The sequence below is a fragment of the Gymnogyps californianus genome, chromosome 6, assembly GCF_018139145.2.
Source record: "Gymnogyps californianus isolate 813 chromosome 6, ASM1813914v2, whole genome shotgun sequence".
Classification (NCBI taxonomy): Eukaryota; Metazoa; Chordata; class Aves; order Accipitriformes; family Cathartidae; genus Gymnogyps; species Gymnogyps californianus.
Window position 1 is genome coordinate 33,870,318 of NC_059476.1, and position 16,751 is coordinate 33,887,068.

The window sequence follows — 16,751 nt, forward strand, 5'->3', positions numbered from 1 at the left end:
CCCACCGGGAAACGCCAGACGTATGGGATACGCGGACATCGACAGAGAAGTAGACGATTAGGTTTTTTCGCGAAAATGAAAGGAAGGAAAGTTAAATCTTGGGAGAGGAGGGCAGACGCCGCAAAGGGTTAACGGAGCAGCTCACTCTCGCTGGGAGCATTTGCATACCATTACATCATGCAAACCTACATTCCTGCATTGACAGAGCAAGTCCAAAATATGCCTTTTGCGGTTGTAGGATTTTTTTTTCCCTGTTCCCTCAACAACACAGAGCAGAGAGAGCTCCCTGTAAGCTCATTACTTGCCGACATCCACGCTCTCCTCCTTTGTTGTGAACGCGTTTTAGGTGTGTAAAAGTTGCACAACAGAGAAGTTTAAGAGCGTGTTCTCGAAGGTAAGTGACTCCGCAACCCCAGCTATACGTTTCCCCCTTTCATTCAAGGAGTTTAAACTAGTTTCCATTCACTTAACTCGGGAAACCACAGGCGAGCTCTGGTTTTAAACTAACAATCAATTCTAAAAATACCCCTTCAGCTACTGCTTTGCAAACGGCAAACAAACAGACCAACTTTCTCCTCTAGCCCAGCAACAACCAGTATTTTAAGTAACAGTTTAAAAGCTAAAATGTTCATAATATACCAGAAAGCATTCAAAAAACCAGAAACAGAAACATTATATATTAAGTTAAACTTTAAAAAGTCTTACTGTTTTGGAAAGCCATTTTCACCAGTCTGGTCTATAAGAATTTTTTCCCTGGTGTTTCCAAGAATTCCTATTAGTCCTATTAGTCCTTAAGCAGTGATTTAGAGTTAATCTCCAAACCAGCACAAGCAAACTAATCCCTGTGGGTCATATTCGCTTTCCACACAACAACTGAGATCTTCTTAACATCTTGATCTCTTCGTATGTATTTTAGGACATGTGCATCTTTGTCCTCTCAACTCAGATCAAAGTTCTTTGCAAATATGAAACAAAATGAAAAATAATGACTACAGTTTAGGAAAAAAAAAGTCCCCTTTTAATCACTCTGCAGACATCCCTTTAAACCTTCTGCTGATTGGATTACAGCCTCCCTTGGCAAGCCTCTTGAATGGTGACATAAATGCAGGCACTCCAGTTATTTGTATGTAAATAGGGGTGCTGCGAGGGTGTAGTTTTTCTGTAACTTGATCCCGGGGCTGAGCAGGGAGCGCGGGGCTGCCGGGCTGCGGGGAAGGGCGCTGCGCTCCGCTCCGCCCGCCCTCCTCCCCCCGCTCCCCGCGGCCATCCCCGGGGGGCACAGGCGCGAGCTGAGCCCCAGCTGCCCCGTGGGTGCCAACGGCGGGGTCTGGGCGCTGCCCCCGCTCCCTCCCCGCCCTCCAGCGTGGGGTGCTTGTGTCCCGAGAGAAAATTCAGGAGCTTGAGACAAACGGACTGCAGCTTGGGAGGCGATGAAGTGGCCCAGAGAGGGTGAGATACACGGGCAACTTTAAGCAGCTACCAACCGGGCCAGTAAATTTGGAAACTTCTGCCCTTTCAGCACCTGAAGATAAGCGCTGCGCCACTGTAAGGAACAGATGAGGCGTTTCCTTTAGGAGCATCATTTGTCAAAGGCAAGGTGGAGAATGACAAAAAACTATCCCAGTTGAGCTGCAAAATACATTAGATGTTATCCGGCTCTGCAGCTAATCCAGCCAGAGCAGGATTACTCAGATGAAATGCTCTCATCAAAGAAAAAGCTGCATCTAGGAGTGGTAATTTCAAAGAATTCCAGACATTGTTTTGTGATCGTGGGAGGCTGGAGCAAAATGGGTGGTGCACGTTTCAGCAATCCCACTCTGTTTAATTAGGTGCCACAGCCTAATCCTCTGCGTTTCAGGTAACAAGCACAGTGTTTGCTCACAGCACACTATTCCTGCAGAGAGAGGTCCCATGGAAAAGTGAAGACAAAATTAATCTCTGAACACAAACAATAGAGAAATGCCAAAAAAAGTGAGGCACCGACGAAAAAACACCAAAGAAAGAGAATACTGCATTGCTTTGCTGCAATTGCCATCATTCCCTTCATGATATGTCGAAGAAAGATAATGTCTGTGTTAACAGTGGGCAAACATAGCTATCACAAGTATAGGAAACTGTTCAAAATCCAGGAAAGAATAGCGGCAGTAGGTCAAAGCAAAGGCCCATCAGTTCTAGTATACCCTGTCTCTGACAGCAGCCATACTTCACAGAAGAATATGAGAACATGAAACAGTGGAAGTCTTCCGGGACATTTTTCTAGCTGGCAGTGATTTAAGCACATATTTTCTAAACCTGCAAGAGGTTTGGATAGTCATGAACAGGTATTTTTACTCCCTTTTTAAATTCTTCCAGTTACACTTTGACCTTGTGTAAACTTTTTGTGTTCCCCACACCAAGGATGTGTGCAAGGAGTCACACAATTCAACTACCTGTTGCAGGAAGAGCAGCCCTTTTAAGCTGAATCTGCCTCTTGCTAGTTTCACCGATGCCCCCTATTCTTGGACTTCTGGAGAGGCAGCAAGCATTACTGTTCACTTTGCCACTCACTATTTTATACGTTCTAGCCTATCTCTCATTCAGCTTTTTTTTTTTCTGGGTCGACAGCCCTACTCTCTTTACTCTTTTCTCCCCGAGAAGCTTTTCAGTACCTCTTGTCACCTTTGTCACCTTTTCCCATGTTTTCCCCATTTTTCTGGTCCCTCAGCGTGTCTCCTACAGCTGGGAACTGCAAGAGCACAGGATAGGCACTCTTTTTAGAGGCCAGTGAGAAATATAGGCTCTCTGGCAGCAGGAGAGAAGGCATCATGTGGCTTGGGAAAAGTCCCAAACAAAATTTAATCATAGCCTGGGATCCAAATGGGCATTTGTCATTGGCTTTGCTAAAGATCCCTGAAGCTTTTGCCACTCCCTCGTCACAGCCTGTCCAGAGCTGCCTGATGGCAGAAGAGGTACAGCCACAGGGAAAAGCAGGATGCTTCTAGTTGTAGCCAAGGTTTTGGTTTCCCACAAGTATGGAGAAAAGCCAATCCCAAACCACTGAAACTTTTATGAATCTGTAAAATTTTATGGACACAAAGAAACTCAGAAAACTCTGAGCATAAAAATATAATAAATCAACCCCTCCTAAAATGATCAATAACAGACTTTCGTGCATGGGGATCCCCTGACCTGTCTTAAATGCACTTAAACTGCATCTCAGCACCTACTCATGGATCAGGCAGTGTGCACTCATGTCCTGTTAGGACATCTGTCTGACCTGCCAGGGATTGATTAGCATGATACTTACTCCTACTGAGAGAGGAATCTCCATTAAATGGGTTTAAAACAGTGTCCTTATTTACACCCAAAAGTTTGTTATCTACTGAAGACCAAACCAAAAAAATTAAAAGCTCAACAATAAGTCTCTCTTGACAATGACTGTCTAAATTCTCAACACCTGAACTGTTTTTTGGTTTGGATTTTTTTTCCCCCGTTGCTGCTCACATAGTCTCATCCCTCTTTGTATCAGCTTCCATTGCTTGCTGTCCCTTCGCCTCTGGGACAGCAGCGGCAGCTTTTGGGGGGGCTGGTGTGACGGAGCTCATTGCTGGGTTGTGGCAGTCGCAGCAGGGCTCCAGCTTCCTCCCCCAGATTAAAGCACTTGCACCCGCCTGGAGGGATGCTCTGAGGCTGAGCATGCAACTGCAGAGGAGGGGGTTCCCTCCAGGCCTCCCGCAGACGGCTCGGGTTGTGCTTTACCATGGCTGATTCCCAGCTCCCCACCAGCCCTGTGGCCACAGGGCGCACCACTGGGGCTCCCAGCTGCACAGGGCGTGGGGTGCAAGCTCACATCTGGAGATGGTAAGAGGAAAGACCCAGTTCTTGCAGTCTCAGGTTTCACATTTATAGGATTTGCAATCTCTTTAAAAATAAAAGCAGAGCACGTTCAGTGTGCATTGGAATTGCCCTGTATTCTTCTACAAACTTTCTGCTACGTACGAAGATGAGCCTTCATTTTTTTCCCACAAAATCACGTTAACATCTTTCAAAAAAACACCATTTCTTTTTTGTGGTGTAGCAGTTTCCCAGAACGTGACCTCATTTGGGCAGATTTGCCAGAGTAGTCTAGGAAAAGGAAGAAAAGATCTCTCCTCTCAACCAGTCTGACTCCAAACCAAACTGTCCTCGGCGGGGAAGAGAAATTACACCATTTCCATGTAAATACTTATTTAGCGGGCACAGCAAGACATAAACACAAGGAAACAGTTTCCTGACATTTGTCTCTGAGCTCTGAGACTACTTTCCAAGGCTTCAATCTCTCTTATGAGAGAAACCTTGAGGATTGTGGCATATTGAGAAATCATTAAACAAGTTTCTCTCACTGAAGATTTTTGGCTGATGACATGAATGTTAGCCAAGTGAGGGAGAGCTCGGATTTGGGTGGTAAATTTGTGCCCTTCTCTCACTTGGAAATCAGCTCGCTGACTATGAGATTTGTCAGAGTGCATTACCATCTTGAACATATTTATTTCGACTGGCGTAAGTGGATGCACTGTATATAAACACCCTATCAACATTGAGGAGTTGTGGGGATGGGCGTCAGGTATGTCTTTACAGATGAGCAAGTCAGGAAAGAGAGATAGGCCAGTGGTTATCACCTCAAAGCCTGTACTTCATCACATGCCTTGCACACTGGAATGCATCAGCATAGATTAATAAAATACCTATTATTTGATTTGAGAGCTCCCTTTCAGTGTTAGGTTTGAAAATGACCCTGTTATATATAAACCAGTCTCTTAGCTCCCATACTAACAACACGGGTGCAAAATACAGTCTCTAGGCAAGGAATCAATTGTATTACCTGCATTTTTAATTTTCAGTTTGGTTTGGTTGTTGTTAAACTGAGAGTCAGTGACTATAAAAGCCTTCCACAGATTTGGCCTTAAAAATGATCCCGTACATTAAAGGACACATTTTACATCTTTGGTTCCAATATTCAGATTCCATATAGGAGTATTTCTCATCTGTACCTCGCCACATGCTGTGCAGTGGGATACAGCAATAGTTACTGCTCTATTAATTACCACTATTATGCATCAATGTTCCAGTCAGTTAAAACAATACAGTATTTTGAGCAGTACAATAGCCTAAGAGAGTTATTTGGAAAACACAAGTGTATGATAAGAACACTATCCATTTGGAACTGCAGCAATGGGAACACAATGACAAACTGAACACAAACCAAAAGCCTCAATGCATGAATTAAACAAGAGCTGCACACAATGAACTTAGCTAAATATCTTTTACACCTTACTGCTTAAATGCTATAAAAATTAAAAGTAAATATATCACTAGGGATGAAGAAAGAGATTAACTAAAGGAGGACAAGAAAATTGAACCCAGTCACTTGTTTTCCTACTAGAGAAGAAAAAACCGCAGCTCTAATGCAAGTGAATCGGGACTCACAAAAACACCTTCAGGACACTGTCATCCTCTTCATCAACTCAAGACTTTCCTGTTTCTGAATGTCACCTGGGAACCTAATCCCACTGAGGCCTCTGGAAACCTGCAGCTTCTGGTGAAATTCGCACAGACTCCTGCACATCCAAACCAGGGGAGGTCTGACCTAACGGGATGTTGGTAGAGGGGAGGGAAGCAGTTGCCAAAGGAGTTTTAAATACTTGGGGACCACTGAAGCCATGTCAACCTGCCCAGCACCAAGGAGTGAGCTGGACAGGCAGGTTGCTAGTGCCCATAGCTCAGGAGATTTATTTAGAGGCACTGAAAACAGAGTGCTTTATTGCCACTCACAGATTTCATGTCACTCTGCAGGATGACACAGATGAAATCTCAGCTACAAGGTACTTCCTTAATACTAACAAACACCAACATGTTGAATCCAATGCAACACCTTCTTTATTCAGGACAAAAGTAATCGATGTGTTTTTACTGAATGTCATGACTGAAATATTATTAAAAAAAAAAACCAAAACCTAAATCTGAAAATACTTCTTTCCAGGCTAAGGGTCCACTATCAATGTAAATCAACCATTTCAGAGCTGAATTCACATCAGAATTTTAAACAACAACAACAACAAACTCATTCCTTCTGCCATTCACTTTCCTATCAGCTGTTTCTTCTAAAATGTTTTGATATTTGACTCTTTCGTTTAACATTTAATTTTTCAGTTACAATAATAAAACACTTCTGCACTTTATAGAAGCAGCAGCAAAAGGACTATTCCAGGAAAGTGGAGGCAATCTGATTAAAAAATTGGGAGTAAGAAATTCAGAAAAAGTTAGAGGATTATCAGCAATAGCTCAAAGAATTTTTGAAAGCATTCTTAATGGTAAAGCAGAAATTATTGTTAGTGGAATAATAAGAAAATTATCTGAAAGGATTAATTTTCAGACAGATGAAATAAAAGGAAGAGGCTTAAGTTAAATATCACTGCAATACAAAAACGTACAAATACCTTCTTCAACATCTGACAAATATTCAGCATCACTGAGTATTTCAGGGGCATTGGCTTTACGAACTGCATGATTTAAATAAACAAAATAATTAAATAAAAGCATAGACTATCAATGTGTCAACAAAACAATCAATGTAAAACAATAATGAATGTGCAAAGACCATATCCAACTAATACTGTTTGGTTTTTTTTTTTAAACAAACATTCTTACAACAACAACAGACTGAAAAATAAGCAAGAGGGTTTTTTTATTTTTTAATACCTTCATCATCAGACATATCAAGAACTTCATTCATGGTTTCGGGTACATTCATTTTGTGCTTTTCTGTAACAGTCTGTCAAAGAAAAAAATCATTTCAGAGTGCAGACATAATTTTTCTTAAAGTTACAGCTATTTTAAAAATTAAATGCAAAGTAGGACATATTTTTTATCCGCAGTTAGCAAAACAAGATTTTTTTTTTTAGCTTATTCACTTTCCTTTTTATAGATGCATTGAACTACACATTAAAAAAGACTACAGAAATAGGCAATGTTATATTTCTGTTTTAAACTATATTCACATTTTCACAACAGAAAAAGCATGAGGTGAAAGCCTAGAAGATGACGATATCAAATGAAGAAACAAATACACTGAAGAGAGTTTCATGTTAAGGGGTTTAACAAGAACTCTTTAAATAGTCATCTAAATTTTGAGCAGAAATATGTCATCTCTATTTAAACTAAACTTTCCAAGGGAAGTATTTCACCTTTGTCATTAGAAAAATGCTGCAATTTGGGAGCAGGCTTAATCTATGTGAATTTTTTCAGAGGTGCCTCAGCATGAATTGTGTGTTTTTCCCACAAATGAGAACAATTGTAACCACATGCAGGCTAAATGATACCCCTTAAGGAATTTGTGCATGAAAGACACTCAGAAGTGGTTGGTTGATTTTCATCCTGATATTTATATTGATTCAGACTCAAAGACCAATATAAAGAAAAATTAGAAGCAGAAAAAAAAAATGTTATGAATACCTGTGTATCCCACAAATGACACACACATGCACTTTTTACTCTCCAGCTGGGGTACAGTGCAACAAGCACTGGTAAAGTTTTAGGTCACGCAGGAGACCCTGCAGAGTTACCATTCAAGGAGTGCAGTGGAATTTAAAAAAAAAAAAAAACAACCAACAAAACCCAAACCACCCCCCCTCCCCCCCCAAAACCCCCAAACCAACCAAAAAACAAACCCCACACCAAAAACCACTCCCATCTTTATCAGGGTTTTATATTATATTATTTTTAATCACCATTACTTCTCATCCTTCATATACAAATAAGAAACCATTAACAAGTTCAGGAGGATAAAATAGCTTTTCCATTTCCATTTATTTTAAAATATTTCAGTTTTTTTCTGGCCTCATGAATACTCATTTGGCAGTTCATGTTTCTTGGGCTACTGCCATCACTCAATATAGGCAGAAGAGCTCCTGCATGCTCAAACATCACAAAACTTAAAAAGCCTCACACTTACTTCATTTTGTGGGAATTACTTGCAAAGCTTTTTAACACATTGCTGTTAAACTAGCAAAATCACAGGACTTTTTTTTTTTTCAGGCACTACTGGATTCTTTTGTTGGTGTTTGAGTATAAATTATAGTAGAATCAGCTATGTTCATCCCTGGTTTCATTAAATTTACCTTTGGGAGCTTTTTAGCCACAAGCCTCAAGAAATGTCTCAGCAGTCAAACTGAGTTTTTAAGACCCTCAGTTGTAAATCAGATTTCATGTCTAGACTTCCACAGTCTGACAATTACACATTTGTGACTGGTAAGCAGCATATTCTGATTTTAATGGAAATTATTTCTGGGCTTCTCTTGGGAGTAGGTATTTGGGGTAGTATAGGCCTTTTAACATCTAACATTTCTTCTAGCACAATTCACAGCCTGGCCCACCATCTCTCTACTCTTCTTCATCTACAGAACATAAATGATCAGTCATCTTATGCAGCACAAACTCCCCCAGCTTCTTGGTTCTACAAGCTAAGAATGACCTTGTGATATTGGGAGTTCTTAGCATAAAAATGTGGTTTTACTTTTCCTGCAGCTACCTAGTTGTATACTAGGTAATCGTTCAAGTTTATGCTACCCATATAATCTTCTCCATCAAATTTTTCAGGTTGTGGAAAACTATTTTGGAATCTTTCTAGAGAGAAATGTGTTCCTGAGAAAACCTAGAGAAAAGCTGTAAGAAAACATGATGATTGTTTTCTGGCATATTCATTTATATTTTATTGTTCTGAAATTTGTCTTTTGTGTGGTGGATTTTCTGTAAGCTACTGAATTATAGACCACAGCCAGGAAAGTCACAGGAAGAAAAAGCACATGCAGTAGCAGAGCTAAAATCTCCCTGTCATCCCAAATGCTCATCGTATTGCAACCACCTGCTTGCACTGATAGACCACACAAATGGATGATGACAAAACATGGAACACACAGTAACTGTTTTCCTTCTCTGATACGCCTAAAAATACATATGTGCACATACTTCTCCTTTTCTTTTTAATCAGAAAAAAATGTTGCAGAAGGGAAAAAGCAAATTTGGAGCCAATGCTCTGAATTTATGTTCTTAAGACCCAATGTTGCTTTACTACTATGGTGGTGCATGGAGGCTCCTCACCTCAAAAAACTGTTTTCTTCACAGAGCAATTTGGCAAAATGTTAGTGAACAAAGGATCTTTCTGAGAAATATTTTGGATTCTGTGAATCACCATTTTTCTGATAGCAGGTAATATTTGACCATTGCTGGTCCCTTTAATCTCTCCTGGCTAACGCTGCAGTAAGCCTTCCTGTGACACGTATATGTCAGTGAATGGATATGTGGGGTTGCAGGAGCTGACTATGGCTGCTTGAGAAGACAGCCTTTCACCATCTTTCAGAAGATGCCAGAAACTACGCAATGAGGTGCTTTTAAGTAGATTCCAACCACTTTTTAGATGGGAATAGGTTCTCTGAGGCCAAATACAAGCCATTATACATCAGTCCCTTGACAAGCCCTCTCAAAAGGCAGAAGCAGGTTCTATTTACACAAGTCTGTAGGAATGTCTTTTCAATTACAAACCAGCCCATATTCGTGTGGTTTGTGCCCTAAACAACAAGGTGTGTGGAAAAACATGGCAGCTATGACCAGTCATTTACACTGTCCATTTTCTTCTCAGGTGGTACTCATTCTGCATACATCCTAATAGTGTCTACTACCTTAAAAATATATTGCTCATATTTGACTTAATATCCACTTTATACTGCTAGAAGGAAATAAGTTGAAATTAAACTGGAATCTCAGTAGACATGTAACTAAACAAAGCTGAATACACTGGCTTAGGAAAAATTCTTCCATTCACTGCTGAACTAAGCTGTACTTACAATTGTAGTCATGGTCTCTTCTGTCACCACCTTCAATGTGTCAACGACTGAAATGTAGCCAAGTCGCTTAGCAATGGCGAGGGCAGTGTTTCCATTCTAGCAATTGAAACGTTTGTAACAAAAGTTGAATGTTAGCAAGGAAAAGTGTAGAAACTGCTAATTAACTGTAGAAGAATGCACAATAAAGGGCAAATAACTGTTTGCACGTTGGTGATTGAAATAAATATATTTTGGGTAGTAGGATATATAACTAAGTTTTTAACTCTTCACAGAAATGGGATGAAAATGAAAAGATTTTCATGTTTGCTGTTCTAGTTTTGGAAGAGATGATGGCATAGAGGACGTGGGGGCGATGGGAATAGGCTTCCTCTGCTCTTTTCCTCTCCCACCACACACTTTTTTTTCCACATTTCCCTTGCTCAAATGCTTTACACGGGGTGGGACAACTGAGCTCGAGCAGAAGGTGGTGGCCGCACTTACCATAGTGAGCTCGTTGGGCGCCGCGCCGTGCTGGAGCAGGACGTTGATGATGTGGGTGTGCCCCTGCTGAGCAGCCTGGTGCAGCGGCGTGTACCCATTCTGCAGGCACAGGGAAAGGGAAAGGCTGCAGTGGGCACAGCGCACAAGCCGCCTCCACAGAACAAGCGAGGCAGAGGCGGAAAACTCACCTTCGTTTTGGCATTAACTTTTGCAGAATGTTGCAGAAGGAAGTTAACAATTTTTATGTTTCCGTAGTGGCAGCCAACATGCAAAGGAGTGTATCCCATCTAGAATGAACATAAGCAATCAGTAAATGTGAATATCCCACACGTCCCCTGACAAAAAAAAACAGACATGAAACACCAAAAATCCTGTTAAGCTTTATTTATTTAGCCTATGTGAAAAATCCTCCAACCTTGGAAAACACCCACATTTCTCATGAACGTCAATTCAAGTCCTGTTCTTTGTGACCCTCTCTGAATGCCTTGTATTTCTGTAATCTTCAACATACGCAATGTTGATTAAAGATTTGCCTTCCTCTCCAATGATCAGACTATCAGATCTCTGGGGCAGAGCTCACCGTTTTAAATAAATGTGTGTATAATGCCTTGCACAGTGAGGTTCACATGCTTGGTGCTCCTACAGTGTGATAATAAACAAGTAAGTAAATAAGCAAGTAATAACAACTTTCTAAAAACCATGCGTGCAGAGCGCTGCCTCAGCTACAGTGCAATTTGCAGCCCATCCATTCTGACTGAAACACCCGGAAGGTAAATCTAAAACAATGCAACTGATTTGCCAGCTCTGCCAGAACAATATAGTCCTACAGAATCTGGAACACCAGCTGGTGAATTGAGGCTCTAAGACAGAAAGGTCTAATTTTTCATTTGTCTGGCCTTGTGTTATGCAAACTGGAAGAAATTGCTTTTTCTTGGCAACTGCAAAGACGAGAAAGTCGAAGGTATCCTTTTTATTCCTATTACTTATTTTTCATTACTAGTGGACAGACTAAAAATGTTTGTCAACATTGGGACTCCCCCGCCAAATGCTCTAAACACAACTAAATGGCTTTTTATAGTAAAGTGTACACATTTTGGAAATTATTCTAAAATCAGTTAGTACAAGAAGAATATCACTTAAAAACCTGCCAAGATTTTTAAAAACTACTACTGGTTTTTAAAAACTACTCCTGGTAGCAAAGCAGGAGTCAACTAGGCTGACTCTGAACTCGCTCACATTAAACCCCACATATTTAGAAGTCGTCAAACAGCATGTTGAAACCTGTTAATTGTAATAAACACTTTAATCAACAGTTAACATTTAACATACAATGCAACAAAACAAAGAGGACCAAAGCTTGCTCTTGCTGCTGTTTTTCTAATCTCTCAGTCCATGAGAACACTATTAGCAGTTTTGAAAAAGTTGGACTTGCTTGAGATGCTTAACATATTAGAAATGATTAGATTATCTTTCTTGAAGTAATTATTTTTTCCTGCCTTGTCTTTCCTGCAAGACAACACTACCTCTTCTTCCTTAACAAACATAATCAATCTAGAGCTGCGCAAAGTACAGTTCAGGAGATGGCTACCTCTAAACGGGACACTTGCTGTTTTTCTCCACGGCATGGAGAGAGGCCACCTTCCCCCAGACCTCCCCCTGACTCACACTAATAGCTTGATGGCTTTCCAGCAGATGCTTTGCTTGGCTTACAGAGATGGATTAACGGGCTTCCCCCTCTCTTGAGGTGAGTCATCGGGATTCCTTTCCCCTTTAAAGTTCAGGTTTCATGGGCCCACTTGATGGGCTCTGAGAGGCCAGAAGGGTCATCTTAGCCAGTGTTCACATGGGGCTTCACCATTTTGCAAGCAGGATGAAACTATGCTGCCAGTGTAATATGTCCTTTTGCTACTCTGTGGGACTTCCAATGTGATATTGGCCCCATGCTCCACTACCAGTTTTTATGGAAAAATCAATTGCTAGGCTGTAAAAATCATATTTGATATGAGGAACACAAATATACTAAGCACATGGTAAAATATCCTGCAAACATGTACTGCTGTTAATCTACAAGAATTCTGCTTTCGGAAAAAGGGTAAGAGGTGAGGCTGTCCGAGATCATTAATTTCAGTGGCAGAAAGGTCAGTTATAATATATATGGGGAAACATGGCCATGATGCATGTCTTGGCTGCTGGTAGAGCCCAAAGCAGCCACACGGCCAGAAGGAAAACACACTACGTGGGATTGAACAATCTGGAACCAGATCCAAAAGCCAACCTTGTGGGTAGAAACACTGAAAGATGGGCTGGTCTTGTATTGACCAGGCTCCTGCTGCTCTCATCAGTGTTGAAAGGTGAAAAAGTGCCTTTGCTTTCCTGCTCTGAGAAGAAAAGTCTGGTGCCCAAGAGGTAGAGGCGCACACGGAGTTAAAAGCTGCAGCCTGTCGTCCTTCATTCCTACATCCATGTCAGTGAGGTGTGGCCAGATTGGACAACTTGGTCAAAAGCACTGAGGAGGCAAGTCCAAGGTCAGCCTGGGGTTCAGGAGCCAGCACTACACCACTTGTTCAAACCATGAGGTCAAAGCTGCTCAGAAGAAAGAGAAAACCTCAAATGTGAACTATTTCCACTAGAGGGAAGTTGCAAGTGTCCGTGGGTTTAGACACAGAATTTGCTTCATGTCACTTTGCCTCTGATACTACTTCACACAAGGTTACCTAATTTCCATTGTATTAACACATGCTAGGAGATGGCAGCTGTGCCAGTTACTTTAAATTAGGGTGTGTGTTTTCTTCAGTTAATTATATACCCTTTGCCATCTAAAGAAACTACCAGCTTTGACAACCAGGACGAGTTAATCATTGCAAGAAACAGTGACGGATCCAAATTCCATTGGCATCAGCAGAATGAAACTTTCCGTTGACATATATGAATATTGGATCAGATGCCAAATGACTACAAGGAACTTTTCCCGCAGAATAGTTGCGCACGGTAGCAAAAGCCTGAGCACTAGCTAAAATGTAATCATCATGAACTGAATGCTGGGACCTCATCTTACAGTTACTGTTAGTTTAGGGTTGGCCTAATAGCTTCCTAGCAGTGCCCAGGGTCTGAATCTGACAGGGCTCCCTAAGCTGGCCAGAGTCTTGAGTCTTCAAGCAGAACGCTGAGCGTACTCACACCCATGTACCTCAAACGCAGCTTCTATGGTCCCTGCTCCTACATGTCCAAAGATAAACTCAGATTAAAACATGGCCAAACTATCAAAACATCAGTTAAAAAAAAAAAAAATGCTGTGAAACCTCCTCATACAAGAACTTAATTCCCTTCTCCCCCTTCAAAATACAGGCCTCTTAACATGACCTGCAAGGTCAACAAAAATCAGACATCATAAAACCAACTGGGGAGATGAAATCCAAAGTCAAGGGCCACCTGCTGGGAACCCCCTGCTAATAACCCTAAAACATTAAAATCTGGAGAGTATCAGAGAGCCAAGACCAGCTGATCTCAACTTTCCCTTTGAAGTGATCTGTAAAGGCTCCTCTCTCCAGCCTGTAACAATGAATATTGAAGAAGGAGCTATCAACCCGCCGATATTTTCTGCAATACAATATCAATTTCCTTCTACGAATGGTATATACAAAGATTTACATGTGGTACCTTCATAAATGGCTAGAGGAGTAATTATTGATGCTCTTTGTCACTCCTGACCAGCCTGCTGTTTAAATCAGACAGTAAGTGAAAACTTTTCCTCTTTCCCCTCCAAATGCGTGGTAGAAATCATGACACTTCCATGGTGACGTGGTCACTATTCTCCCTGCTACAGCTCTTGGTGTCCCAGAGCTGAAGCTGAAGGAGCCTCCCTCTGAAGCTCTCGGTGCTGCTGGCCTGGTCAGGTACGGCAGCTGGAGGTGCGTGCACCGAAAGGCAGCTTCTCTGCTACAGGCATCACGCATGTCCTGAGTAGCGATGAGGGCACCTGCTAGCCTGGTGGCAAAATACCAGTCTCCTGTCTGAACTCCCTGGAAGGGTCTGGGAGCTTTCTTTTAAGTTTGCCATACCCTGTGGTCATCTCACGTCATGTTATGTTTGATGAGGCAGTGCCTAATGCAGCACACAGTCACTGACAGCAGAGTGACAGAGATCTGACACAGTGGGTCACATCTCACTGGGCATGTTAGACCTCATCAGCCACCAGAGGACATCTTTCATGTTTATAGTCAGCAACGTTTGTAGTGAAGGCATTGGTCAAAATAAAACTAATTAGCAAAATGCCCTTTTAATGCCTGAGACCCGGAAAGGATATCCTTTGCTTCTCAGCTACAGTACAGATTCCTGCATTCAACTGTTTCTAGCTCAGGAAGGTATAACATTTATATTTATAACCCAACATCCTCATGGAAAACAGATATTCTGTTAACTTTTCTGAAACACTCTGACAGGCAGATTCTGCAATTACACAACCAAATTCACTATAAATGTAGTAATTCTTATGGCTACTTGAGCTTGCAACTTTCATTCTCTATAGAAATATGTCCAGGAGGCTAAAATATTTTGCTTCAAAAGCTATTAATAATTAAAAAAAAAACCAAACCCAACCAACAACCAAACAAACCTAGCTCCACAATTATACACATTTCTGCACAGCAGTTTAGGTTCAGAGTTATATTTACTGGCAAAGCACCAAGGGACTTAGTAGGCATCCTAATATTAAAAAAGTTACTTCCAAGAAAATCAGGGCTTTTGTTGAATACAGCTCTAACGCGCATCACCTTCTGGCAGTCAGCTGCCATGCTGCTTCTAGCTGTTTTAAAGAATGAGCAGCAATATGGGAGTTAGCAGCTGGGAAGGGCTTATCAAAAGCCACAAGAATAAATGCCAAAAAAAAAAAAAAAATCAGAAATACTGAGCTTTTCAATTCTAATGGAACACACAAACACAAAGCATCCCTTATTCTCTTACCCTTCAATTTTTTTGAGGGAAATTATCACAAGCCTTTTATATCATGTCAGTGAATTACTTTAATATCCTCCACTGGCAATAACCGTAAATCTTAACAGCTTGAATTACTGCATCTTTCTAGTCATGCTGACTCTCAAGCTGCTCTGTTTTTGTTTTTCTGCTGTAAATGTCAGACAATGAAGCTACAATATTATTGTTGATAAGGCTAGAAAATGCTCTAGATCCAGAGATCATAAAGGCATCCAGCCTTGATCAAATGAAACAGGCAAACCTATGTGTACATACACACTTCACTGCTTTGCTGAATCAGGGCCTAACGTGTTGCAGTACCTTGCAAAGGTTCATTATTGCACATTATTAGGCTGGAAATTTCCACGCAAATGTCTTGATAACAACTGAGCATGTACCAAGAGCCAAGGAGAGGGAGATAACGTACCATGAAGATACACTGAAGATATCTGTATTTGAGTGTTCATTCTGTATGAAAGCAATTCTTCTTGATAGCACTTCCCACCCTCCCTGCCTCCTTCCTATCTCGTTCTGCATCTGAAAATTAGATATTCCAATGGAAAAACTGGATTGCTGTTATGAACCATTGTAGCACTCAGGCTGGTATGGGGCTCCTGTCAGAACAAGGCAGGCAGACCTGAATAAATGTCCCTGAATAAATCTGAAATAAAAGGCCCAGCTCAACCTGCAAAAGAACATCATGACCTCTCAGTCACCATTATCTTCTACCAATACTACAGTTTTAGGAACAAAAGACAGTTTAATACTGGCTTTATTTTTCAGACAGTCGTCAACCAGGGACTGAGAGCATCAGTTCCCCCAGCAGAGGCCCAACACCAAATGCAGTGTAGCAACTGTTTGACTAAAATGACCTGCACTGAGATCAATGCTCCAAATCCTGCTCTTCATCCTTGACTGAACCAGCACTCTTCTCTCATCAGTCTTCCTTTGCCAGTCCATTATGGTAATGCTGTATCCTACAATAATACTATCCAATGGGATAAACAGTTGAAAAATGACATGTGGAGACCTGCTGACCTATGAAACAATATATACTCATGCCAACTCCCAGCACAAAAGCCCTGCAACAAAAGCAACATCATATGCACCAGTATAGCTTTTACACACTCAACATCACCACCAGAGAAGGAATATGTGCTCGCAGCCATGGCTTCAGATTGATTAACTCCCAATATCATGTGTAAGATGAGCATTCCCTGTGTTAAGCATGATATTGCATAACACAGAGTTTCAGCATCGAAAACTCTTTAACATACCTAAATTCGGACACACAGATGTAATGTCAGAATGGACAAAAACTGCTGCCTTCGCAGCAGGACACTAACATGCCTTCTGTGAACACTAAATCCAGTTTTTAAAGCTTTCTAAATGCAAAGGGTTTTGAAGCTGCTCCGAAGCTTCACCACCTGAAGTGCATTTTGGTGT

General features: G+C 41.3%; 1 protein-coding gene across 1 annotated transcript in view; it reads right to left on the reverse strand.

Annotated features, from left to right (window-relative positions):
* The window catches only part of ANK3 (ankyrin 3), a 210,925-nt gene that overhangs the window by 74,937 nt on the left and 119,237 nt on the right, over positions 1-16,751 (reverse strand). Inside the window, exons 19-23 of the mRNA XM_050899157.1 lie at positions 10,526-10,624; positions 10,338-10,436; positions 9,858-9,953; positions 6,718-6,790; positions 6,456-6,518 (exon numbers count right to left, since the gene is read on the reverse strand). Coding sequence (XP_050755114.1) covers positions 6,456-6,518; positions 6,718-6,790; positions 9,858-9,953; positions 10,338-10,436; positions 10,526-10,624 — 430 coding nt within the window. The remainder of the gene's footprint in view (positions 1-6,455; positions 6,519-6,717; positions 6,791-9,857; positions 9,954-10,337; positions 10,437-10,525; positions 10,625-16,751) is intronic.